Genomic DNA, 27,159 nt, shown 5'->3' on the forward strand with positions numbered 1-27,159 from the left:
CCATTATATTAGAATCGGCCTGTATAGCTTCCGCTAGTGGCTCAATTAATAGCATGAATAATAACAGTGAGAGAGGACAGCCCTGACGACAGCCCCTACCCACACTGAAGCTATCCAAACCTAAACCATTAGTAATCACGGCTGCTTTGGGGTCATTGTACAATATTGAGACCCATTTGGCGAATACATCTCCGACACCAAACTTTTCCAGTGTGTAAAACAGATATGACCATTCAACCCGATCGAATGCCTTCTCCGCATCTAAAGAGACTACTATTCCCGGTGTTGTTTCCTGATGACAGATTTGGATCACATTTAAAACCCTTCTAATATTATTAGATGATCTACGGCCTTTGATAAACTCCGCCTGATCCTCTTTTATAAATGTATGGTAAGACCTTCTCCAGCCTTAATGTTCATGTTTTAGAAAGAATTTTAAAATCTACATTTAGCAAAGATATTGGTCTGTATGATGTGCAGTCTTCTGGGGCCTTTCCTTTTTTAAAGGATGAGAGAAATATTTGCTTCTCTCATTGAAGACGGGAGGCAGCCCTGACTATATGAATAATAATACATGTCTATAAGTGGACCAGCCAGTACCCCTATAAACACTTTGTAGAATTCAGCCTGGAATCCATCTGGGTCAGGTACTTTACTGCTCTGGAGCTGCCTGATTGCATCAAGTACTTCCTGGGTTGTCAGGGGAGCATTCAGGATCAACACCTGTTCCGGGGTTAAGTCTGGAAAGGACAGGCTTTTAAAAAAGGACTCCATCTTCTTAGTTCTGTCTTCACAATTCTGTGATTTATACAGATCAGAATAAAACTTTCTGAAGGCCGTATTGATCCTTTTGCAATCATGAGTCAAAGTACCAGCACTTTCCCTCATAAGACGTGATAGCCTGAGGGGCTTTTTTTCTCCTTGCGAGATATGCTAGATATCTACCAGGCTTATTGCCATATTCATAGTCTTTGTTTTGCAAATATTATTTCCCTCTTTGCAGTTTGGGTATGCGTGGTATTCAAGACTGTCCTAAGGGCTGTAATCCTTTGTAACTTAGCAACAGAGGGTCTATCAACATACACTATCTCAGCTGCCTTCAAGCAAGCCTAGAGTAGACGCTGTTGTTCTCCCTTTTATTTTTTCTGCGACGCCGAGTCTGAAATAATGAGACCTCACGCATAAGCCTTAATGGTCTCCACATCACCGATGGGTTGCTGGCAGTGCCTGAGTTAATTTCCAAAATGGTTCTAAATTCTTGAGAGAAATATTTTATGAATTTACTATCCTTCATTTAGAAGGAATCCATACGCCAGTGTCGGGGGCTTGTCTCATCATCCCTAGTCTTAACTTCCATATATACTGAATCATGATCAGGGACTTTTATATTACCTATTTTGCAGGATAATGTAGAGTTCAAGGAGGTCGAGGGAGCAAAAAACATATTAATTCTAGTATGACACTTATGTGGGTTAGAGTAGAAAGTAAAGTGTCTGCCCTGCGGATGAAGGCACCTCCATACATCTACTAACCCTAGCTCCTTATTCAAATCCACCAATTGTCTGGATCTGAGAGATATACCTGCAGTACTCTTGGGTATCCTGTCTATCTCTGGGTCCATAGTACAATTAAAATCTCCTCCTATAATTGTGTGACGAGCCCCAAAAGCCACCAATTTGGAGAACGCTTCTGTTATAAATTTGAAGGGGTGTACCAGGAGACAATAAAGATTCAAAATTCCATACTTCTCTCCATTTGTGAGGGCTTTGATCAGTATATACCGTTCAGATTCATCTTTTATCTGACTTAAGATTTTGAAAGGAAGGTTCTTCTGAATGAGAATGACTACTCCCCTACTTTTGGAACTAAAAGATGAAAAAAAGGCCTGATCGAATCCTCCTTGTTGTAATTTTAAGTGCTCTTTATCCAGTAAGTGTGTCTCCTGTAAGAGAGCTATATCAACCCTTTCTTTTTTTGAGGTTTGATAGTATTTTCTTCCTTTTGATTGGTGAATTACTCCCCTTGATATTCCAGGTGCACCACCTAATCAAATGACTAACTATGATCGTCCAGGCAAGTCCGAAACCCCCCCCGGGAGGAAGAACCCCATCCAAAACACTGAGCACAGACCGTACAAAATTCACAAAAGTTGAAATTCTTCAATACATTAACGCCATTATAGTTAAAAACTATTTCTAAATAAGAAAAATATAAAACACATTTAAAAGGAGATTCCCCCTTGTTCCCAGGGGGCATCACTACCTGTCAATAAACCCACTGTATCCTCTTCCAACCAGTACCCCGCCCTTGACCCAGGCACCACAAAATAGAGTAAATAAATTCACATGTACTATAAAACCAAAGTTAAAAGTGATTGCCCCACCCCCCCACCAACACTTGAATACGTTTAGTAAAGATAATACAAAGTATAAACATATAAAACTATAAAGTTACAATCCCAGGAAGTAATAGATAACTAAGTATAATAACAGAAGAAAAAAAAGGAATGCCACTCTAAAAAAAAATTGAGGTAGGACAGAGCTAATGCCCCCACCCCACCACACACAAATTAACTTTGTTGCCTGGCCTGTAAAAAAGTAAGAAAACCACATCGTGGATAACAAATAAGCCCCCCTCCCTGCACCCCGGAGACGATATTAAACAATAAAGGGGTTGAAAAGAGAAAGAAAAGGTAAACCGGGGAGGTGGGGGGGCAAAATAGCATCATTAGCCATACAGTTTAATTCCTGCAGTCTATTTAAGAGAGTCTAAAAATTCCCTAGCCTTCTCCGATGATCCAAAGTTTTAAATGGATCCTTCATGGCTGAAGCACAGCGCTGCTGGGTAACACAAGGAATATTGGATGTTTAAGTCTCTCAGATGCTTCTTTGCCTCATCACGGCTGAAGAAAAATCCTGGAATTGCATAATCCTGGAGCTCTTGTACACCATGGCCTGGGGATCCTTCCCCAGGATTCTAGAGGCTGCCAGGAGCACCTGTTTCTCTCTGTAGCATTAGAGCTGGAACAGCACCGGTGGGGGCACTGGTCCGACCCGGGCCTGCGTATAGCAACCTGGTGGGCCCACTCTACCCGCACCTGACTTGATCTGGACTCTAGCTTTAATATTTCATGCAGCCATTGATCAAAAAAAAACCTGCCAGCTGGCCTTCCTCTTCCCGTTCGGGAAGGCCCAGCAACAGAATATTTTTTCGATTACTTCGATTATCGAAGTCGATGCGCTCCTCCAAGGTCCGGACTCGCTGTTTGAGAGCCTGGACCCGGCCCACAGCTGATTCAGTGGCAGTCTCTGAGGTCGCGGCCTTTAGCTCCGCCCCTCCAATGCAATGTTCGAGCTTTTCAATTTCTCGGTCGTGCCGCAAAGGCACGACCGAGAGTGACTCCCACCTGCTCCTGGATCCTTCCATGAAGATAATGATCCTTTCCTGCAGCTTGTTAATCATGGAGACCAGGCTCACCGCTGCCGGTAAGTCCTCTGAGGCAGCCGTGGATGTCTCCGCTGCTGCTGGAGGGAGTGGGGTTGGGGAAGGGTCACTGCTTGTTGCGAGTTGCGGGCATTTTTTCCTTTAGTCATTTTAAGCACAGCACCAAACTGTTTAAGTTTGGTGCAAAATGATGAAATATGCTGGGTAAAAGTTATTTTAAATGGTTTAGAGGATGTGGTGGAGGCTGATACCCCACTTTGCCCGAATCTTGGGCAAAGCACTACAGACTCAGACTTGCTGGGTCGCCGCCATCTTGAATCTCGTAGATTACATTCTTAACAGCAGTAATACACAGAATCATGAACACCAGAACTTCCAGCTCATGGGACTGATTCATAGAAAAACAACCTTTGCTGCCCCCGGACTAGATTAAATGTCTAGTGAAAGTTCCTTCCCATTCCTTTGATCTTAATGTCACTTAAGGGGTCAGTACTGTAAAGAAGTCAGACAACACAAGCTATTGGAGGGTTAGGTGAAGTTAGGTGAAGTTCACTTGGCAACAGAGCAACCCTCCGAGAGCTTGTGATTTCAAATGGACCTTGTGTACTCTGACTTCGGATCTTGTCCAACCCAGTCCAACACCAACACTTCCACATTATAGCCTCTTACCAGATATGGTCTTTGTTGACAAGATCATCGAACCAAAGGATATATAAAGCTAGTCCTCCGACCACAACAGCATGAATCGTGGAGACACATCTAAGGAGACACAGTGAGAAATAAATGAAAGGAGTACAGGTAATTGCAAATGTAAATCAAGTTGGTATGTTAGTGAGGTAAAGTTTGTTTTGATAGGATGAGGACCAATCACACAGTTAAACAGTATTATATGGTCAGAATAGATCTGAGCACTGTGGATGCACATGTTCTTAGAACATAGAACAATACAGCGCAGAACAGGCCATTCGGCCCTCGATGTTGCGCCGACCTGTGAACTATTCTCAGCCCGCCCCCCTACACTATCCCATCATCATCCATTTGCTTATCTAAGGATTGTTTAAATCTCCCTAATGTGGCTGAGTTGACTACATTAGCAGGTAGGGCATTCCATGCCCTTACCACTCTGAGTAAAGAACCTGCCTCTGATATCTGTCTTAAATCTATCACTCCTCAATTTGTAGCTGTGCCCTCTTGTACAAGCTGACGTCATCATCCTAGGAAAAAGTCTTTCACTGTCTACCCCATCTAATCCTCTGATAATCTTGTATGTCGATATCAAATCCCCCCTTAGCCGCCTTCTTTCCAGTGAGAACAGACTCAAGTCTCTCAGCCTTTCTCATAAGACCTTCCCTCCAGACCAGGCAACATCCTGGTAAATCTCCTCTGCACCTTTTCCAATGCTTCCACATCCTTCCCGAAATATGGGGACCAGAACTGTACACAATATTCTAAGTGTGGCCGCACCAATGTTTTGTATAGTTGCAACAGGATATTGCGGCTCCAGAACTCAATCCCTCTACCAATAAAACCTAACACACCGTATGCCTTCTTAACAGCACTATCCACCTGGGTGGCAACTTTCAGAGATCTATGCACATGGACTCCAAGATCCCTTTACACTTCCACACTACCACACTACCAAGAATCTTTCCACTGACCCAGTAATCTGCCTTCTGTTTATTCTTCCCAAAGTGCATCACCTCACTTCTCAATCCTTAAACCTGCGCAGTTTCTTTTTAAGAGGGGGGTCATTTTCTAATCAAGGGAGCAGTATCTCCATGTGAAGAACCACAATTTTTTTTCATAATTAGTATTTTTTTCTATACTACACAGATTTTGGTGGTTAACTTTAAAGTTGATCTGTTATGAATATCAGTGTAAAAGAACTACAGCAACAAGTACAGTAACAGTCATTGCATCGGAGATCCTGGTTTACAACATTATCAGGATTAATTAGAAGTGAATTCCTGGCTGATCTAGTTTATTTCTGTTTTTAAAAAAAATTCTATATCTATAAAATCTATATGTAGAGATAATATATATAAATGCTATCATTCTTGTGACAGCATTTACATAATGAGACTAGATTTAGGATATCTGGTCATCATGGACAATTTGGACTGAAGGGTCTGTTTCCGTGCTGTATATCTTTATAACTATGAATATGATTATAGTTGAAATTATTGCACTAGTTTTGGATGGTCACCTGAACATTACAAACCCTTACCTTGTTGGGCTGCTAACAGCACCTTTTTCAAATTTTAAATTTCAGAGATGTTAATAATTTGTAGCTGAAACGATTATTCACCACTGGAATATACGCTTAAATTCAACTTGGACTGATGTGCTCACTTTCTTCTCAGTCTGCCAGTTCAGCAGATGCTCCATTTAGGAAAGAATCACTGATAAATGAGGAAGTTATGCACAACTTTCATTAAACACTGGTTTTATCTCAGATGGACTATAGAGCTCAGTTGTGGGCACTTTACATTGGGAAGGTTGTTAAAACATTGGTGAGGGTTACATCAAAGTTTTATGAGAGTTATACAGGAATGAAGGAATTCAATTCGGTGGTGAGGAAAAGGTGCTAAGCCTCACTTGCAACACATCCAACATCATCAGCTTGTGTTTATAGAATACAAAATGTAGCCACCAGAAGTTATATTAGTACAGATGACCTGAAGTGTAATCAAATCAAGAGGTTTAAAGAAGCATTTTAAAAGAGAAGTGAAAGATATAGTCGGTGGGGTGTTTAGGGCACAAGTTCTACACCTTAGGGTTTATCCAGCTTAAGGCACAGCTGCCAATAGTGAAATTAATAAATGGGATGTGCAGAAATAAGGGTGCAGAGATCTTGGAGGGATGTAGGGGATAAAGAGGGATTTGTAAAAAAACAAAATATCAAGACCAATGTAAATCTGCAAAAGTAATGACAACAAGTAAACAGAACATGATGCAAGTTAGGAAATAGTTAGCATAGATCAAATTTATGGTGGGTGGCAAATGGGAGGCCATTCAATAAAGAGTTGGAATAATCAAGTCTAATGATGATTACACAGTCAGTAAAATGTGCGCATTCCCCAAGCTCCTACTGTATGACATGCTGGTGTTTTGAAGTGCTTCACATAGAAGCCACTTCAGGCAGAATCCTATTTGTTCTTACATGCCAGTAAGTGTAAGTATGCTGTGAACGATACCCAGTCTCTGCCTGACTCATGTACGCAATGAACGCACCCTAAACATAACTATATTTGAGAGGCCAACAGAGGGAGGCAGAATGACTCTGGTGGCAATTTCTGCTTCAAATCAGCAGCAAAGATCTCTTCAACGGATACAGACTGCCTCATACAACAGTCAACATCATCAGCCTGGCAACAAATCAACCAAAGAAGTTCAGATCACATCTCTGGATCTTTACAATGTGGATTGAACCTATTGGCAAAATAACAATGAGGAGAGGGGGAGGCGAGACAAGACAAGGGAACACAACAAGTCGCCGCTTGGCCCTTTGCACCCCTACTCTTGCAAGAGCACTTCCCCTTGGATCACTAGCCCTGCCACCCTCTCTTCAGATGATGCTTATCCAGTTGCAAATATTTATTCAGGGGATGTGGACGATGCTGGCTGGGCCAGCCTTTATCCCTGTTCCTAACTGCCCCTAGATCGGAGTGGCTTGCTGGGGCTATTTCAGAGGGCAGATAAGAGTAAACCAATGTGGGTCAGGAGTCGGGCAGACTTCCTTCTCCAAAAGAAGTTAGTGAACCAGATGGGTTTTATTTTGAAAGAGCAATCAACATTGATTACATGATTGGCACTGGGCTAGCTTTTTATTTATTCAAACCTACATGTCCAATCCATTAGCTTGGGGTTCTGGAACACTAGCCCAGCGACACTACCTCTACTACCTTAATTGAAATTGTTCACGTGCTCCCAGCTCCCAGCTGCAGTGGCTCAGTGGTTAGCACTGCTGCCACACAGCACCAGGGACCCATGAGTGATTCCAGCCTTGGGTGAGTGCCTTTATGAAGTTTGCACGTTCTCCCCGTGTCTGTACGGGTTTCTTCTGGATAGTCCAGTTTCTTCCCACAGTCCAAAGGCATGCAGGTTAGGTGGATTGGCCATGCTAACTTGCCTGTTGAGTACTCATTTTCCCTTATAATAGGAACAACCAGGCACTGGAATTCCACACTTGCCTTCTTTGTGTCTTTATTGCAGAAGTAGGATAGTTAAATGGATGGTACAAGACAACTACAAAGATGTAAGAGCCTTTATTCCGGATGAAGGGCTTTTGCCCGAAACGTTGATTTCGCTGCTCGTTGGATGCTGCCTGAACTGCTGTGCTCTTCCAGCACCACTAATCCAGTATTTGATTTTCAGCATCTGCAGTCATTGTTTTTACCTTGTTGATTTTAACCCTACTGCGAATCCTCTTGCAAGGATGCCTGCCTTGAAGAAGTTTTCCTCCTCTCTCTACAAGAATCTCAGGGAGTCCCTCTCCCACTGCAACTCCCAGGTCATTTCCTCTGCCCTGTTGTGAAACAAACTCGGTACCACAGCCACATTTGCTTCCTCAGTGCCTGCCTCCGTAACCAACTCATCCCACACGTACTCCGGACCACCTTTAAACCAGCAGAGTTCGGACCCGAACAGGACAAACAGTACAGACTACAGATTCAAAAACACCAGCAACAGTTCTCCTTCAGGATCCTCCGCTCCACGCTTGCAGCAATGCGCCGGCACCTAACCTCTCTCCAGTCAGCCCTGCCTCAGCTGAGGGCCACACTCTCTCAGAATTACAAAGGACCGACTCTGTACTACATCCTCAGGAGAATTCATACTCTCAACAAACAGTATTTCAATTCCATCTCAAACATCAAAAACTGTAAGTACAACAAACTTTTATCCACCCACCTCCATAACCAGCGCTCCTCAAACATTCCAGAAGATTCCCCTGGCCTCGGAAACGCCATTAGCCATGCGGCTGACGCAGCTACCACCCCCACGCTGATTGATGATGTCACTTCCGCCCACATCATGGCCACTCCCACAGCCACTTCCGGCCCTCACATCATCACTGATGCCACACGCTCAGTGACTTCCCCTACTGCCATGATCACCACCACTTCCGCCTCCACCAGCGCCACTCATTGCATTCTGCTGACACGCCCCCCAACAGACCCCACTGTCACTATCCCCACACCCCAGAACCCCGAGGGCAACATTACCCCAGCTCATGCCTCCACCCCCATTCCCCCCACCATCACACCCACTCCAGGTACTGGCTCCGACCCCACTCCCAGCTCCACACCCACACCAGATCCCAGTTCCCGGCCCTGCCGAGTTTTCACCATCCCCCAGACCTCCCCCTCACTGAGGACGAACGATCAGTCCTCAGCAAAGGACTCACCTTTATCCCCCTCCGTCCACGCATCAATGAATTTAATACACGACGTAACATCGAACAATTCTTCCGTCGCCTCCGCCTCCGAGCTTACTTTCGCAATCAGGACTCCTGCCCACCTTCCGAGGACCCCTTCGCCCACCTCCAACACACTGCATCCACCTGGACACCCCGCGCTGGCCTATTACCTGCCCTCGACCTCTTCATTTCCAACTGCCGCCGGGACATTAACCGCCTCAACTTGTCGTCCCCCCTCCCCCACTCCAACCTCTCACCCTCACAACGCGCAGCCCTCCAATCCCTCTGCTCCAATTCCCAACCTCACCATTAAGCCAGCGGATAAAGGGGGCGCAGTGGTAGTCTGGCGCACTGACCTCTACACCGCTGAAGCCAAGCGCCAACTCGAGGACACCTCTTCCTACTGCCCCCTCGACCATGACCCCACCCCCCATCACCAAACCATTATCTCCCAGACCATACAGAACCTCATCACCTCAGGAGATCTCCCACTCACAGCTTCCAACCTCATAGTCCGGGAACCCCGCACTGCCCGGTTCTACCTCCTTCCCAAGATCCACAAGCCTGACCACCCTGGCCGACCCATTGTCTCAGCATGCTCCTGCCCCACTGAACTCATCTCTACCAACCTCGACACTGTCCTATCCCCCCTAGTCCAGGAACTCCCCACATACGTTCGAGACACCACCCACGCCCTCCACCTCCTCCAAGACTTCCGTTTCCCTGGCCCCCAACGCCTTATTTTCACCATGGATATCCAATCCCTCTACACCTCCATTCGCCATGACCAGGGCCTCCAAGCCCTCCGTTTTTTCCTCTCCAGACGTCCCCAGCAGTACCCTTCCACTGACACACTCATTCGTTTGGCCGAACTGGTCCTTACCCTTAAGAAATTCACCTTTGAATCCTCCCACTTCCTCCAGACCAAAGGCGTAGCCATGGGCACACGTGTGGGCCCCAGCTATGCCTGTCTCTTTGTTGGCTATGTAGAACAGTTGATCTTCCGTAATTACACGGCATCACATCCCACCTCTTCCTCCGCTACATTGATGACTGCATTGGCGCCACCTCGTGCTCCCACGAGGAGGTTGAGCAATTCATCAACTTCACCAACACATTCCACTCTGACCTTAAATTTACCTGGACTATCTCTGACACCTCACTCCCCTTCCTGGACCTCTCCATCTCCATTAGTGACGACCGACTTGACACTGACATTTTTTACAAACCCACTGACTCCCATAGCTACCTGGATTACACCTCTTCCCACCCTATCTCTTGCAAAAATGCCATCCCGTATTCCCAATTTCTCCGCCTCCGCCGTATCTGCTCCCAAGAGGACCAGTTCCACCATAGAACGCACCAGATGGCCTCCTTCTTTAGAGACCGCAATTTCCCTTCCCACGTGGTTAAAGATGCCCTCCAACGCATCTCGTCCACATCCCGCACCTCTGCCCTCAGACCCCACCCCTCCAACCGTAACAAGGACAGAACGCCCCTGGTGCTCACCTTCCACCCTACAAACCTTCGCATCAACCAAATCATCCACCGACATTTCCGCCACCTCCAAAAAGACCCCACCACCAGGGATATATTTCCCTCCCCACCCCTTTCCGCCTTCCGCAAAGACCGTTCCCTCCGTGACTACCTGGTCAGGTCCACACCCCCCTACGGCCCACCCTCCCATTCTGGCACTTTCCCCTGCCACTGCAGGAACTGTAAAACCTGTGCCCACACCTCCTCCCTCACCTCTATCCAAGGCCCTAAAGGAGCCTTCCACATCCAAAGTTTCACCTGCACATCCACCAATATCATTTATTGTATCCGTTGCTCCCGATGTGGTCTCCTATACATTGGGGAGACTGGGCGCCTCTTAGCAGAGCGCTTTAGGGAACATCTCCGAGACACCCGCACCAATCAACCAAACCGCCCCATGGCCCAACATTTCAACTCCCCCTCCCACTCTGCCGAGGACATGGAGGTCCTGGGCCTCCTTCACCGCCGCTCCCTCACCACCAGACGCCTGGAGGAAGAACGCCTCATCTTCCGCCTCGGAACACTTCAACCCCAGGGCATCAATGTGGACTTCAACAGCTTCCTCATTTCCCCTTCCCCCACCTCATCCTAGTTTCAAACTTCCAGCTCAGTTACTGTCTCCTTGACTTGTCCGACCTGCCTATCTTCTTTTCCACCTATCCACTCCACCCTCTCTCCTCCTTGACCTATCACCTTCATCTCCTCCCCCACTCACCCATTGTACTCTATGCGACTCTCTCCCACCCCCACCCTCCTCTAGCTTATCTCTCCATGCTTCAGGCTCACTGCCTTTATTCCTGATGAAGGGCTTTTGCCCGAAACGTTGATTTCGCTGCTCGTTGGATGCTGCCTGAACTGCTGTGCTCTTCCAGCACCACTAATCCACTACAAAGATGTGACAGCTTCATAGATGCTATAAGGCAGTCCTCCCTGTCCGATCATGGCTCACATTCTTATACCCTTGTGGTTTCTGTGGTTTGGATGTAATTGTATTTGTTCTGTCTATAGCAAAGTCAACTGAAACTGATCTCTGCATTTACCTCCTGCTGTCCACTTTAGCACTTCAACCATTAACAGTGATTGTTCAGTGAAGTACTACACATCACGTGAACTTAGTATCATGGTTACCCCCTGCTGTTCACCCAAGTGCTTCAACCATTTTAAAAGGTCCCACGTTCCCTTTATGATCAGTTCCCCATTTAGCAAACCAAAACCACTCATCTTGCCCTGTAAGTAGCTGCCAAGAACTCATCCCTGATCTAATCAAGTTCTATTAGTGTTTTCTCTGATCTGTTTAAGTCCAATTTAACACTTTCTTGTTGTGGACTTCCACTGAATCCCACATAATGTCCAGGGATGTGCAGGCTATGTGGATTAGCCATGGGAAACAGGGTTACAGGGATAGGGGAGAGGGGTGGCTTTGGCAGGATGCTGTACAAGGGTTATTGTGGATTCAATGGGGTGAATGGCCAGCTTCCACACTATAGGAATTCTATGATTCTATGAAATACCTTGAGTTCCATTCCACTTTTTGTTCCCAAGATAAATTCTTGTATCCACAGCTGAGCAGAGTGGAGAGATGGGGAGTGACATTATGATATAGGACCTGGAAAATGAAGAAACTGCCGACAACAACATTATAACACACATCCATTCCAGCTGGTCCCCTGAGGAGAAATCACAGAAAGCGCAGATGTCAGTGGAATGAGCAGTGAGTCAAATACAAGCATTCACACACACTCCCAGTCTCACATGGTAACAAGAAACAATTCAGTCCTGTCTGTTAAGTGTGTTACAATGTCCACTCTTGTATTTTATAGATTTATAAATCTGATAAATCTGAGAACGTTAGCCACTAATCTGTTTCACGAGTAGAATAAACAAAATTGCCTTGTTCTTGCAACTTTAAACTAATCTGACCAGATTAATGACAAACTGTAAAACAGCTATTTCCAGCCTGCCCTACATTAATTTCTGTCTTCAGCAGTTAGCAGAGATAGCAATGTGTAAATGACTCAGACAGCTGTTAAGACTACTATGTTTTTGAAACAGAAACATAGAAACTTTCAGAAAGGCGGCTCATAATACAACCGCCTGTGCTTAGTCCCACTTTCTAGGGACTCAACTTGACTTCGAGGAGAAAGTGAGGACTGCAGATGCTGGTGATCAGAGCTGAAAATGTGTTGCTGGAAAAGCGCAGCAGGTCAGGCAGCATCCAAGGAACAGGAGAATCGACGTTTCGGGCATAAGCCCTTCTTCAGGAATGAGGAAAGTGTGTCCAGCAGGCTAAGATAAAAGGTAGGGAGGAGGGACTTGGGGGAGGGGCGTTGGGAATGCGATAGGTGGAGGGAGGTCAAGGTGAGGGTGATAGGCCGGAGTGGGGTGGGGGTGGAGAGGTTAGGAAGAAGATTGCAGGTTAGGAAGGTGGTGCTGAGTTCGAGGGATTCGACTGAGACAAGGTGGGGGGAAGGGAAATGAGGAAACTGGAGAAATCTGAGTTCATCCCTTGTGGTTGGAGGGTTCCCAGGCGGAAGATGAGGCGCTCTTCCTCCAACCGTCGTGTTGCCATGGTCTGGCGATGGAGGAGTCCAAGGACCTGCTTGTCCTTGGTGGAGTAGGAGGGGGAGTTGAAGTGTTGAGCCACAGGGTGGTTGGGTTGGTTGTTCCGGGTGTCCCAGAGGTGTCCTCTGAAACGTTCCGTCCAGAGGTGTCCTCTGAAACGTTTCAGAGAACACCTCTGGGACACCCGGACCAACCAACCCAACCACCCCGTAGCCCAACACTTCAACTCCCCCTCCAACTCCACCAAGGACATGCAGGTCCTTGGACTCCTCCATCGCCAGACCATGGCAACACGACCGTTGGAGGAAGAGCGCCTCATCTTCCGCCTGGGAACCCTCCAACCACAAGGGATGAACTCAGATTTCTCCAGTTTCCTCATTTCCCCTCCCCCCACCTTGTCTCAGTCAAATCCCTCAAACTCAGCACCGCCTTCCTAACCTGCAATCTTCTTCCTGACCTCTCCGCCCCCACCCCACTCCGGCCTATCACTCTAACCTTGACCTCCTTCCACCTATCGCATTCCCAACACCCCTCCCCCAAGTCCCTCCTCCCTACCTTTTATCTTAGCCTGCTGGACACACTTTCCTCATTCCTGAAGAAGGGCTGATGCCCGAAATGTTGTTTCTCTTGCTCCTTGGATGCTGCCTGACCTGCTGCGCTTTTCCAGCAACACATTTTCAACTCAACTTGACTTCGTCAGAAGTGTACATCATCAGAAGAATCGGCATGTTGTCAACTTCATAATGCATTTGTTTGTGCTTAGCTTGATCCCAGCTTTCCTGGGTCTCTGATGCTTTCCAATTACACTAATGTTCGAGAAAGAATCAGTATGCTAACTGTTCTTCTGCATCCATGTCTCACCTACCTTCCGTAAGACTACATCCTGGCTCACTTTAATTCTAAAAGGTAAACTCAGGAACCTACACTGGTCAACCAGTGTGTTGAAAGTTGTGAACAACAAAGATTTCTTGTTGAGCGTCATATTCTAGTAGGCATTTAGAACACCAAGCTTTCTGAAAATATTTCCACTTCTTAATGCTAGGTGGATCTCTTCTGATGTCAGGATGACATTGTAGTTCCTCTTTATTGCTTGATGAAGACCTATCGATTGCAGGCAAATTTACACCTGTCTTTCTCTCAAAATAATTCATTTTACTCAAACCATAGGTTCTGTGGCTCTGGCAATCAGCTTTTCTTCCTTCTATAGAAGCTCTCATTCAAATTTTCCTTCTATCTGGGATTTGATTTGAATCACCGGTTTTATCACTAATTGTGGTGTGATGCTCAAGGCATCCAGCTGTCTCAGTGAAAACCTCTGATATAATGCACTCAATGGGCTTGTTACCTTTAGCCGTCAGTGTCAACCCCTTCCACCTCATTTCAACTGTTCAACTCTGGGCCAGTTATTATAGTGACATTGAACACAGAGTTAACATGTTTCCTTTGTGCGTCATTAGATTTGGGCTATTCCGAGCTGTTGCAGCATATTATTCTACCACAATTGATATGATCCTATTTAGTTTCAGAACACCACTCCCTGGGGTTACCATTGAGAGTTGTGTGCTTGCTTCCCACTCTCCTTACAGATTTGAATGACCGCCAGAATTTTCTCTGTCGGATCCAGATACTTCATTTGGATGGTTCCTATGTCTGTTGTGCCCTGAACTCTGTCATCTTCAATGATATGGATATTTTGTTTCCTTTTACTTCTATTCCTGTTGCTATGACTCATCTTTCTCTGTTGAGCATATCTTTTCACAGTGATTGAGCTTTCAACCTTCTCTGAACTTCAATGCAATTACATCTCTCCTAGAGAAAGGGGAACAAAACCATACAAAGTACACTAGATGTGGTCTCACCAGTACCTTGTATAGTTACAGCAACATTTGCCTGTTTTTATATTCCATTCCTTTAGTAATAAATATCAGAATTCCATTTGATTTCCTTATGACCTACTGTACCTGCATACTAGCTTTCTGCTGAGAATGTGTTGCTGGAAAAGCGCAGCAGGTCAGGCAGCATCCAAGGAGCAGGAGAATCGACATTTCGGGCATAAGCCCTTCTTCAGAAATGAGGAAAGTGTGTCCAGCAGGCTAAGATAAAAGGTAGGGAGGAGGGACTTGGGGGAGGGGCGTTGGAAATGCGATAGGTGGAAGGAGGTCAAGGTGAGGGTGATAGGCCAGAGTGGGGGTGGGGGCGGAGAGGTCAGGAAGAAGATTGCAGGTTAGGAAGGCGGTGCTAAGTTCGAGGGATTCGACTGAGACAAGGTGGGGGGAGGGGAAATGAGGAAACTGGAGAAATCTGAGTTCATCCCTTGTGGTTGGAGGGTTCCTAGGCAGAAGATGAGGCGCTCTCCCTCCAGCCGTCGTGTTGCTATGGTCTGGCGATGGAGGAGTCCAAGGACCTGCATGTCCTTGGTGGAGTGGGAGGGGGAGTTGAAGTGTTGAGCTACGGGGTGGTTGGGTTGGCTGGTCCGGGTGTCCCAGAGGTGTTCTCTGAAACGTTCCGCAAGTAGGTGGCCTGTCTCCCCAATATAGAGGAGGCCACATCGGGTGCAGTAAATGATGTGTGTGGAGGTGCAGGTGAATTTGTGGCAGATATGGAAGGATCCCTTGGGGCCTTGGAGGGAAGTAAGGGGGGAGGTGTGGGTGCAAGTTTTGCATTTCTGCAACCCATACACAAGGACACTCAAATTCCTCTGCACTGAAGCCCTCTCAAGTTGCCTTTTTATTCCTCTGACCAAAATGAATCTAACCTCACACTTATCCATGGTTTAGACCATAAGACATAGGAGTGGAAGTAAGGCCACTCATCCCATCGAGTCCACTCTGCCATTTAATCACGGCTGATGGGCATTTCAACTCCACTTACCCGCACTCTCCCTGTCGTCCTTAATTCTTTGCGAGATCAAGAATTTATCAATCTCTGCCTTGAAGACATATAACAGCCCAGCCTCCACTGCGCGACGTGGCAATGAATTCCATAGGCCCACCACTCTCTGGCTGAAGAAATATCTCCTCATTTCCATTCTAAATTGACTCCCTCTAATTCTAATGCTGTGTCCATGGGTCCTAGTCTCCCTGCCTAGCGGACACAAATTCACAGCGTCCACCCTTTCTAAGCCTTGTAAGTTTTTATTCAATCTCCCCTCAACCTTCTAAATTCTGATGAATACAATCCCAGGATCCTCAGCTGTTCATCATATGTTAGGCCAATCCAAAGATCCTCCATGTGAATCTCCACTGGACACGCCCCAGTGCCATTATATCCTTCCTGAGGTGTGGGGCCCAAAATTGGACACAGTATTCTAAATGGGACCTAACTAGAGCTTTATAAAGTCTCAGAAGCACAACTCTGCTTTTATATTCCAACCCTCTTGAGATAAATGGCAACATTACATTTGCTTTCTTAATCATGGACTCAACCTGCAAGTCAACCTTCAGAGAATCCTGGACTAGCACACCCAAATCCCTTTGTACTTTGGCTTTATGAATTTTCTCACCATTTAGAAAATAGTCCATGCCTATATTCTTTTCTTTCAAAGTGCAAGACCTTGCATTTGCAGTACTCCATATACCAGATTTTTGGCCCATTCTCATCATCTATCTATATGCAGTTGTAAATTTCTTATTTCATAATGGCAACTTATTTTCCCACCTATTTCAAATGACTACAGTACATTCTATTCTTGCATCCATATAATAAATACAAGATGTAAATAGTTGGGGCACGAGGACCAAACTCTATGGCACCCCACTAGTTACACCTTGCCAACTAAAACAATTTATTAATCCAAACCTTCTGCTTTTTGTTGGTTAGTCAAACTATCCAAACTCCATGTGACCTTCCCTTGTGTGCTAACCTGTTGGGCAGCAACTTAACAAGTGCCTTCTGGAAATCTAGAAGGCTCCCATTATCCACTTTACTTATTCCACCTTTGAGGAACGCCAGCAAATTAGTCAAGCATGATTTACCCTTCATAAAGCCATGCTGACCCGAACATCCCATTTCTATTTTCCTAATAATAGATTCTAACAGTGTATTCAAAATTAAAGGGTTCCCAATGAACATAGTCCGTTGATTTCTCAGCAACAAACCTAAACAAGCAGACAAAACATGCCCAGAAACCCTAGCCACTCTCCCCAACATCAAAGACTACTCAGAAATGACTGTTTGACGACTCAGACCTCTTGGCATCATGGTAGCCTACAAACCCACCAACACACTAAAACAGCAGCTAATGAACTTAAAAGACCGTACACAGACAACAACCAAAACAAACATCATTTACAAAATACCTTGCAAGAACTGTAACAAACACTACGTTGGACAAACAGGCAGAAAACTAGCCACCAGGACAAACGAATGTCAACTAGCCACAAAAACACATGACTCACTATCACTAATGTCCTTCCATACAGAGGAGGAAGGACGCTGCCTTGGCTCGGACAACACATCCAGCCCTCGGACATGCCAAACAGAGACATGCACGAAAATTCAAAAGCATGGCATTCCAACCAGAACTCTATCAACAAACACATTGACTTAGATCCCATTTTCCACCTCCTGAGAAAAAGAACAGGAAACGACATCAACACAGGAAATGACAACCTAAGGAAACCTAAACACAAATAGAATGCGGGCCACGCCACCAGTGCTTCATGTGGATGCTCATTGATGATGTTACCTAGTATGGTTATGATGGTGAGAACAAGTCTTCCAGCTCACCGAGCAAACATATCCAGAACCTCAACCTGAGCTACAGATTTTCTCAAACTCCCTAATAGATTCTAACAATTCCCCAGTGACAGTTGTTACACCAACTGATCTATGGTTTCCTAAATTCTGCCTCCCTTACTTTTTGAATAAGGGTGTTACATTAGAAATTTTCAAATCCACTAGAACTTTTCCATAATCCACAGAATTTTGCAATATTGCATTTAATGCATCTACTATCTCTGCTGCATTTTCCTTAAGACACCAGGATGGAAAAGTAGGCTTCAAGGCAAGGGCACAATTGATATGTGGAGCTTGTTCAAGGAGCAACTATTGAGTGTCCTTGATAAATATGTACCTGTCAGGCAGGGAGGAAAGGGTCGTGTGAGGGAGCCATGGTTTAATAAGGAATTGGAATCCCTTGTTAAAGGGAAGAGGGCGGCCTACGTAAAGATGACACGTGAAGGTTCAGTTGGGGCGATTGAGAGTTATAAGGTAGCCAGGAAGGATCTGAAGAGAGCGCTAAGAGCAGCAAGGAGCGGACATGAAAAATCCTTAGTTGGTAGGATTAGGGAAAACCCAAAGGCTTTCTATAGGTATATCAGGAATAAAAGAATGACTAGGGTAGGAATAGGTCCAGTCAAGGATAGTAATGGGAAGTTGCATGTGGAGGCTGAAGAGATTGGGGAGACACTGAATGAATATGTTTCGTCAGTATTCACTCAGGAACAGGACATGGTTGCCGATGTGAATACTGAGTCACAATTAATTAGAATGGACGGCTTTGAGGTATGTAGGGAAGAGGTGTTGGAAATGCTGGAAAGGGTGAAAATGGATAAGTCCCCTGGGCCTGATGGCATTTATCCTAGGATTCTCTGGGAAGCAAGGGAGGAGATTGCAGAGCCATTGGCCTTGATTTTTACGTCCTCGTTGTCTACAGGAATAGTGCCAGAAGACTGGAGGATAGCAAATGTGGTTCCCTTGTTCAAGAAGGGGAGTAGGGATAACCCTAGTAACTATAGGCCAGTGAGTCTCACTTCTGTTGTGGGCAAAGTCTTAGAGAGAATTGTAAGGGATAGGATTTATGAACATCTGGATAGGAATAATGTGATGGAGGATAGTCAGCATGGTTTTGTGAAGGGCAGGTCGTGCCTCACAAACCTTATTGAATTCTTTGAGAAGGTGACTAAGGAGGTGGACGAGGGTAAAGCGGTAGATGTGGTGTATATGGATTTTAGTAAGGCGTTTGATAAGGTCCCCCATGGTAGGCTACTGCAAAAAATACGGAGATATGGCATTGAGGATGAGTTGGAGGTTTGGATTAGGAATTGGCTGGCTGGAAGAAGACAGAGGGTAGTAGTTGATGGTAAAGGTTCATTTTGGAGTGCAGTTACTAGCGGTGTTCTGCAACGATCTGTTTTGGGACCATTGCAGTTTGTCATTTTTATAAATGACCTGGAGGAGGGGTTAGAAAGTTGGGTGAGCAAGTTTGCAGATGATACGAAAGTCGGTGGAGTTGCTGACAGTGAGGAAGGATGTGTCAGGTTACAATGGGATATAGATAAGCTGCAGAGCTGGACAGAAAGGTGGCAAATGGAGTTCAATGTGGGTAAGTGTGAGGTGATACACTTTGGTATGAGTAACAAAAAGATGGGGTACTGGGCTATTGGTCGGATACTTGGTAGTGTGGATGAGCAGAGGGATCTTGGTGTCCATGTACACAGATCTCTGAAAGTTGCCACCCAGGTAAATAGTGCGGTGAAGGAGGCATATGGCATACTGGCTTTTATTGGTAGAGGAATTGAGTTCCAGAGTCCTGAGGTCATGTTGCAGTTGTATAAGACTCTGGTGCGGTTTTGGTCGCCACACTATAGGAAGGATGTGGAGGCACTGGAACGGGTGCAGAAGAGGTTTACCAGGATGTTGCCTAGTATGGTAGGAAGATCGTATGAGGAAAGGCTGAGGCACTTGGGGCTGTTTTCATTGGAGAAAAGAAGGTTTGGGGTGACTTGATAGAGGTGTACAAGACGATTAGGGGGTTAGATAGGGTTGACCATGAGAACCTTTTTCCACGTATGGAGTCAGCTATTACGAGGGGGCATAGCTTTAAATTAAGGGGTGGTAGGTATAGGCGAGTCGTGAGTTCATGGAATGCCCTGCCAGTAGCAGTGGTGGACTCTCCCTCTTTATGGGCATTTAAACGGGGTATTGGATAGGCATATGGAGGATAGTGTAAAAACAATGACTGCAGATGCTGAAAACCAAATACTGGATTAGTGGTGCTGGAAGAGCACAACAGTTCAGGCAGCATCCAACGAGCAGCGAAATCGACGTTTCGGGCAAAAGCCCTTCATCAGGATATGGAGGATAGTGGGCTAGTGTAGGTTAGGTGGGCTTGGATCGGCGCAACATCGAGGGCCAAAGGGCCTGTACTGCACTGTATTTTTTCTATGTCGGCTATCAGGTTCGGGGGACTTGTCTGTCTTTAGTTCTTTCAATAGTTTACTCAGTTATTTTTCCATAGATACAGCAATTGTTTTAATCTCTAAATTATCTGTTCCTAATGGAACAGCTTCAATATGATCCACCATGAAAACTAATATTAAATATTGACAGAAGTCACACAACACTAGGTTATAGTCCACAAGTTTATTTGAAATCACAAGGTTTTGGAGCACTGAGCCATCAGGTGAAGCCTGACTTCACCTGACTAAGGACCAGCACTCCAACAACTTGCGATTTCAAATAAGCCTGTTGGACCAACCTGGTTTCATTTGACTTCAATTACCCCAGTCCAACACTAGCACTTCCACATCATAAAACATTGATTTACCATCTTTGCCATTTCTACAAAATGTCCTGATGAGAGAAAGATGAAAAGCTTCAAATATGTCTTTTTTGAGCAACACTAGTGATTCTATCAGTGACTGTTACTTTCTAATTCTTTACCATCTGTTTATATCATTCGTAATGTCACTCTGCTCACTGAATTTTATCTAATGGTAACATTTGGAAATCAATCTTACATTGTGAATCCTCTGAAAATACATTACTTGTTTATTTGCCTCCTCAGTATTGGCCGCCAGCCTTTTTCACCACCCAGTTTATGATCCTGTAGTTATTGATTTGTCAATCTCCATATCACCTATGAACTTTATAATCTGGTTACAAACCAGAGTCGAAGGTTAGGGTGAGTTTAAAAATGTAAATGAGACCTAAAACCAGCACCTTCCTATAGCATTACCTTCTGCTCCTGTCTCTGACTCCGTCCCATTTCCAGAGACACTTTCACAATCATTTCTTCCACTTCGAGATTGTTGCACTTGAGCAGATGTCAGGAAAGTGACATGATCAAAACCAAATCTGAAACTTCCACTATTTCTCACAACTCCACAACATCATGCCTTTGTTCCTTCATCAAGCCCCTGCCCTAAGGGAACCACACTCTGTCACTTGCTGATTCTCCGCAGATGCTGGGGATAGGCCCAACATTTCAGAGAAACTCACTTGTTCACAACCCACTCCAACGCATGCTCAGTGACACCGCACCACCCGACCTGCTGCATCACTTCCGCTTCCGGAAACACCGCGAGACGATAATAATCCCGCGGTGCCCGCGGGAGGTGCAGTACCCCAGGGTCACCAGCAGGAGGAGAATAATATGAGTCACAAGCATGTTACGAGTGTAATACACTAGGATCACCAGCAGGGGGAATGAAGCATTTATGGCAGGGAAGCTTTGGGTACACGATGCTGAGAGCTCGAAAACCAGAAACTTGGAGCTGGGAACCAAGAGTGGAGAAACTGCAAGCCATGATTAGGGAATGATTTGGAGAATGGGGAAACCGAGCAAAGGCTATGACAATGGGCACCGCACAACAATCAACAGACAGGAGGGTTCCCTCCCAGTTGGGGAACACTTCAGTGGTCCAGGACATTCAGCCTGAGACCTTCGGGTGACCATCTTCCAAGGTGGACTTCGGGACAGGCAGCAGAGAAAATTGCCCTTCCCACGTGGTTAAAGATGCCCTCCAACGCATCTCGTCCACATCCCGCACCTCCGCCCTCAGACCCCACCCCTCCAACCGTAACAAGGACAGAACGCCCCTGGTGCTCACCTTCCACCCTACAAACCTTCGCATCAACCAAATCATCCACCGACATTTCCGCCACCTCCAAAAAGACCCCACCACCAGGGATATATTTCCCTCCCCACCCCTTTCCGCCTTCCACAAAGACCGTTCCCTCCGTGACTACCTGGTCAGGTCCACACCCCCCTACGACCCACCCTCCCATTCGGGCACTTTCCCCTGCCACCGCAGGAACTGCAAAACCTGTGCCCACGCCTCCTCCCTCACCTCTATCCAAGGCCCTAAAGGAGCCTTCCACATCCATCAAAGTTTCACCTGCACATCCACCAATATCATTTATTGTATCCGTTGCTCCCGATGTGGTCTCCTCTACATTGGGGAGACTGGGCGCCTCCTAGCAGAGCGCTTTAGGGAACATCTCTGAGACACCCTCACCAATCAACCAAACCGCCCTGTGGCCCAACATTTCAACTCCCCCTCCCACTCTGCCGAGGACATGGAGGTCCTGGGCCTCCTTCACCGCCGCTCCCTCACCACCCGACGCCTGGAGGAAGAACGCCTCATCTTCCGCCTCGGAACACTTCAACCCCAGGGCATCAATGTGGACTTCAACAGCTTCCTCATTTCCCCTTCCCCCACCTCATCCTAGTTTCAAACTTGCAGCTCATTTACTGTCTCCTTGACTTGTCCGACCTGCCTATCTTCTTTTCCACCTATCCACTCCACCCTCTCCTCCTTGACCTATCACCTTCATCTCCTCCCCCACTCACCCATTGTACTCTATGCTACTCTCTCCCCACCCCCACCCTCCTCTAGCTTATCTCTCCACGCTTCAGGCTCACTGCCTTTATTCCTGATGAAGGGCTTTTGCCCGAAACGTTGATTTCGCTGCTCGTTGGATGCTGCCTGAACTGCTGTGCTCTTCCAGCACCACTAATCCAGCAGAGGAAAGTGGCCAAGCAGAGGCTGATAGCTAAGTTCGGTACCCATAGGGAGGGCCTCAACCGGGACCTTGTGTTCATGTCACATTACAAGTGATCACCATTGCACTACACACACACAGACACACACACTTTCACACTCACACATGCACCCACTCACAGACTTAAGACACTCTGCACTCACTACACACACACACACTTTCTCATATTCACAACCCCCACCCCAGACAGACAGACAGACAGACACACACACACAGACAAAGACCCACATGCACACGTATATTTTGTGGGCTGAATTTGTACTTGCAGAGTTACATTGTACTTTGATCAAAAACTGCATGAATTTATGTAAAACTCTGTTATCTCACTTCTTAGATTAGAATCAATCTAAACATCATGGCATAGACAGAAAACACGGGGCTAACACCTTCAACATATTGTCTAGCTATCACCATTGTTAACAGCTAACCAGAGAATGCAACTTTTAAAAAAAAAGGGTTTTGTGATTTACACATGAAAGAAGTGAAACTATCACGGTATTCTAACAGATGAAAGGCTTAACAGACAATCAATTTTTCAATGTATAATTTCAGTTACATCACACTGCAAATTTTTGCTATAAATTCTGTGTTATGATCGAGCCCTCCACAATTACCTGATGAAAGAGCGTCACTCCGAAAGCTAGTGTGCTTCCAATTAAACCTGTTGGACTATAACCTGGTGTTGTGTGATTTTTAACTATGATTAGGGAAGCCCGCCAAACGAGGACACCTGCGACCAATAGCCTGAAGCAGGGATGCAAGCAGCCCTGTGTAAAGTGGGGGCTGTAGCCCAGTGCAGTGTGTGGAGACAGCCAGTGGTCAGATCACATAGAGGATCCTTGTGCTGATCTGATGCAGAGAGCCCTTGGAGGGAGATTATGATGTTTGTCTTTGAACTTACTTTTTTATGACCTATGCAAGATTGTGTATTTGGTGATATTGTTACACTGTAACTAATCTTGAAAAGCTGTACCAAGGTACCTTTGCACCAAGAGGACACTGCAAGTGACAACTTATCAACTTTTCACTGTACTCATTTTGAATACATGGGACAATAAAGCTAATTCAATTCACATATGATAGGAGGCTGTGGGAGTGGTGAAAAGACTTTGGAATGAGCAGCTGAGTGTGTTGGGAGGGTGGAGAGCTGACAGGCTGGGCAATCTCATCGTGGAAACCTAGTAAATTCACTGGCAGATGGGATATACAAGTTCTTCCTGTGTTTCAATATGTGTCTAGTTGATTCTCTTGTACTGATTTAAGATTCTGGCATACGTCCTTCATGTGTAAAATGGATTCCTGTCCCATCAATTTCCAACTGACCCACAGTTTTCTGAAGTAATAAAACCATGTCATGGCAGCACAGTGGCCTCACAACACCAGAGACCCAGGTTCAGTTCCCGCCTCAGTCTGTGTTGAATTTGCACATTCTCCTCATGTCTGCTTGGGTTTCCTCTGGGTGCTCTGGTTTCCTCCCAAAATTGCCAAAGAATTCAAAGATCCAAAGATTCAAAGACATCCAAAGATGTGCAGGTCAGGTGAATTGGCCACGCTAAATTGCCCGGTGTTAGGTGAAGGGGTATGGGTGGGTTGCACTTCAGTGGGTCGGTGTGGGCTTGTTGGGCTGAAGGGCCTGTTTCCACACTGTAAGTAATCTAAAACAATGACTAGAAACAAATGGCTCGGTGGTTAACACTGCTGCCTCAGAGCACCAGGGTTCCAAGTTCGATTCTAGTCTCGGGTGACTGTCTGCGTGGAGTTTGCACATTCTCCCTGTGTCTGTGTGGGTTTGCTCTGGTTTCCTCTCAGTCTGAAAATGTGCAGGTCAGGTAAATTGCCCATAGTGTTAGGTGTTTTAGTCAGAGGGAAATGGGTCTGGGTGAGTTACTCTTCAGAGGGTTGGTTTGGACTGGTTGGGCCAAAGGGCCTGTTTCCACACTGTAGGGAATCTAATCTAATCAAACTAATAATATTACCACTCCACCAGAAACCCCAATAGTAAAACTGAAATTATCGCCAATTCAGTAGGGGTTCCAGATGTTTTGAATGATGATATTATTACATCTTCTGGAATTTGCTTCAGGGACCAGCTCTACTGGTGACATCAATTCTTCTGAGGCAGTGGTGCTGTGCAAATTGGAAGATTATCTGTTCCCCTCATGGCTCACTATCTTGGAGCAGTGAAATTGATGATGTCACCACTTCACAGTTAAAAGGTGTGTTAATCAGAGTAATGGAGATTTTACAGCACAGAATGAGATCCCTTGGCTTATTGTGACATCGAGGAGAAAGTGAGGACTGCAGATGCTGGAGATCAGAGCTGAAAATGTGTTGCTAGAAAAGCGCAGCAGGTCAGGCAGCATCCAAGAAACAGGAGAATTGACGTTTCAGGCATCAGCCCTTCTACCCCTTTTAGATAAGTTCCAGATACCCAGCAGCTTCTGACTGAAAATAATCTTGAATTCTCCTTTCTGACCTCCTGATCCTTTCCTTAAAACTACATCTAAAACCTGGTACACTTCACCCAGATATCCCGTCAGCTTCTCTGCTCTAAGGAAAACAATCTCAGCCTGTCTAGTCTCTCTTCAAAGCTGAAGTACTCCAACTGAAGCAACATCCTGGTGAATCTCTAATTTCAAATAACCCTGCCAGTCATGCCTGCTCCCTTCTCTTCCACTTATTGATACTTCCTGCCAGTTACCAACTAGATTCATCCCTCCAATATACCAATGAGGTCATACCCACTGCCTGTGTTCATCTATCACTACCTCAGCATTCTGCTACTCTCCCACCCTCTAACACCCCTCTTTATCTGTAGCTCCCTCTACCCCCCAATATCTAGTCCCGAAGAAGGGTTAATATCCGAAATGTTGACTTCTCCACCTCCTGATGCTGCCTGGCTTATTGTGTTCTTCCAGCATCTCCAGTTTTTTTTTGTCTCTATCCTGGTGAATCTCCTCTGCACCTATGCAAAGGCAATCATATTTATCCCATAGTGTCGCTTTCCCACTCTCCTGGAGGCACTCCTGGTCCTCATTATTAGGAGAGTGTGGAATCCAGGGCCACTGTTTGAGTTCTTTCCATCCTGCTGGGGTCGCTACCTCAGTCTCCCAGCCTGCTGGGGTTGTTGTCTCGCTCCTCCAGTCCTGCCGGGGTCAATGTTCCCGGTCCTCCCATCCTGCCGGGGTTTCCGTCTCGGTCCTCCCGTCCTGCCGGGGTCAATGTTCCCGGTCCTCCCATCCTGCTGGGGTTGCTGTCTCGGTCCTCCCGTCCTGCCGGGGTCGCTGTCTCGGTCCTCCCATCCTGCTGGGGTTGCTGTCTCGGTCCTCCCGTCCTGCTGGGGTCGCTGTCTCGGTCCTCCCGTCCTGCCGGGGTCGCTGTCTCGGTCCTCCCATCCTGCTGGGGTTGCTGTCTCGGTCCTCCCGTCCTGCTGGGGTCGCTGTCTCGGTCCTCCCGTCCTGCCGGGGTCGCTGTCTCGGTCCTCCCATCCTGCTGGGGTTGCTGTCTCGGTCCTCCCGTCCTGCCGGGGTCGCTGTCTCGGTCCTCCCATCCTGCTGGGGTTGCTGTCTCGGTCCTCCCGTCCTGCCGGGGTCGCTGTCTCGGTCCTCCCATCCTGCTGGGGTTGCTGTCTCGGTCCTCCCGTCCTGCCGGGGTCGCTGTCTCGGTCCTCCCATCCTGCTGGGGTTGCTGTCTCGGTCCTCCCCGTCCTGCCGGGGTCGCTGTCTCGGTCCTCCCGTCCTGCTGGGGTTGCTGTCTCGGTCCTCCCGTCCTACTGGGGTCGCTGTCTCGGTCCTCCCATCTGCTGGGGTTGCTGTCTCGGTCCTCCCGTCCTGCCGGGGTCGCTGTTGTGGGTTCTCTGTGTTTGAGCTGTGGCGGGACTGCGGTAGTGGGTGGTGATTGGTGGCGATGGCGATGGTGGAAGGAGAGACGGAGGGCTCCGGCTTACGGCTGGTTTCCTGGAACGTGAACGGGATCCGGGCGCGGGGTAAGCGGCTGCAGTCGATGCTGCAGCGACTCGGAGCCGAAATCATCTGCCTCCAGGAGACCCGAGTAACACGTGAGTGAGGCCCAGAGGAACTAATCTAAAGGGGTCCTCGGCTTTCCCACCTTCCCCTTTCCTCCACTCTATCCCCTCCTACCATACTCCCCTAACCCCCCTCCCCCTCCCCCTCCCCCCCCCCCTCCCCCTCCCCTCCCCTCCCCCTCCCTCCCCCCTCCCCCCCCCCCTCCCCCCCCCCCTCCCCCCCCTAACCCCCCCTCCCCCCCCTAACCCCCCCCTCCCTTCCCCCCCTCCCTTCCCCCCCCTCCCCTAACCCCCCCTCCCTTCCCCCCCCTCCCCTAACCCCCCCTCCCCCTCCCTCCCCCCTCCCCCCCCCCTCCCCCTCCCCCTCCCCTCCCCTCCCCCTCCC

At 47.0% G+C, this 27,159-nt stretch overlaps 2 protein-coding genes across 10 annotated transcripts in view; one reads left to right on the plus strand and one right to left on the minus strand.

Moving 5' to 3' along the window:
• Positions 1-25,991, minus strand: part of LOC140468242 (calponin-1-like) — a 112,179-nt gene extending 86,188 nt beyond the window's left edge. For 2 of the 8 annotated variants that reach the window (XM_072564522.1, XM_072564523.1), the window contains exons 1-2: positions 20,922-21,237; positions 4,114-4,203 (exon numbers count right to left, since the gene is read on the minus strand). Coding sequence is in view for 5 of the 8 variants with exons in the window: in XM_072564518.1 (XP_072420619.1) it covers positions 4,114-4,203; positions 11,911-12,066; positions 21,185-21,243 (305 nt within the window). In the remaining 3 variants the exon portion in view is untranslated. Of the gene's footprint in view, positions 1-4,113; positions 4,204-11,910; positions 12,067-15,832; positions 17,948-20,921; positions 21,335-25,851 lie in introns of those variants that run through there. The other 6 variants (XM_072564520.1, XM_072564518.1, XM_072564521.1 and 3 more) reach the window with 6 other exon arrangements.
• Positions 25,992-26,616: 625 nt separating this feature from the next.
• Positions 26,617-27,159, plus strand: part of apex2 (APEX nuclease (apurinic/apyrimidinic endonuclease) 2) — a 20,089-nt gene continuing 19,546 nt past the window's right edge. For both annotated transcript variants that reach the window (XM_072564530.1, XM_072564529.1), the window contains exon 1: positions 26,617-26,807. In XM_072564530.1, the coding sequence (XP_072420631.1) occupies positions 26,657-26,807 (151 nt within the window). In that variant the 5' untranslated portion in view covers positions 26,617-26,656. The remainder of the gene's footprint in view (positions 26,808-27,159) is intronic.

Source organism: Chiloscyllium punctatum, chromosome 46 (genome assembly GCF_047496795.1).
Source record: "Chiloscyllium punctatum isolate Juve2018m chromosome 46, sChiPun1.3, whole genome shotgun sequence".
Taxonomy (NCBI): Eukaryota; Metazoa; Chordata; class Chondrichthyes; order Orectolobiformes; family Hemiscylliidae; genus Chiloscyllium; species Chiloscyllium punctatum.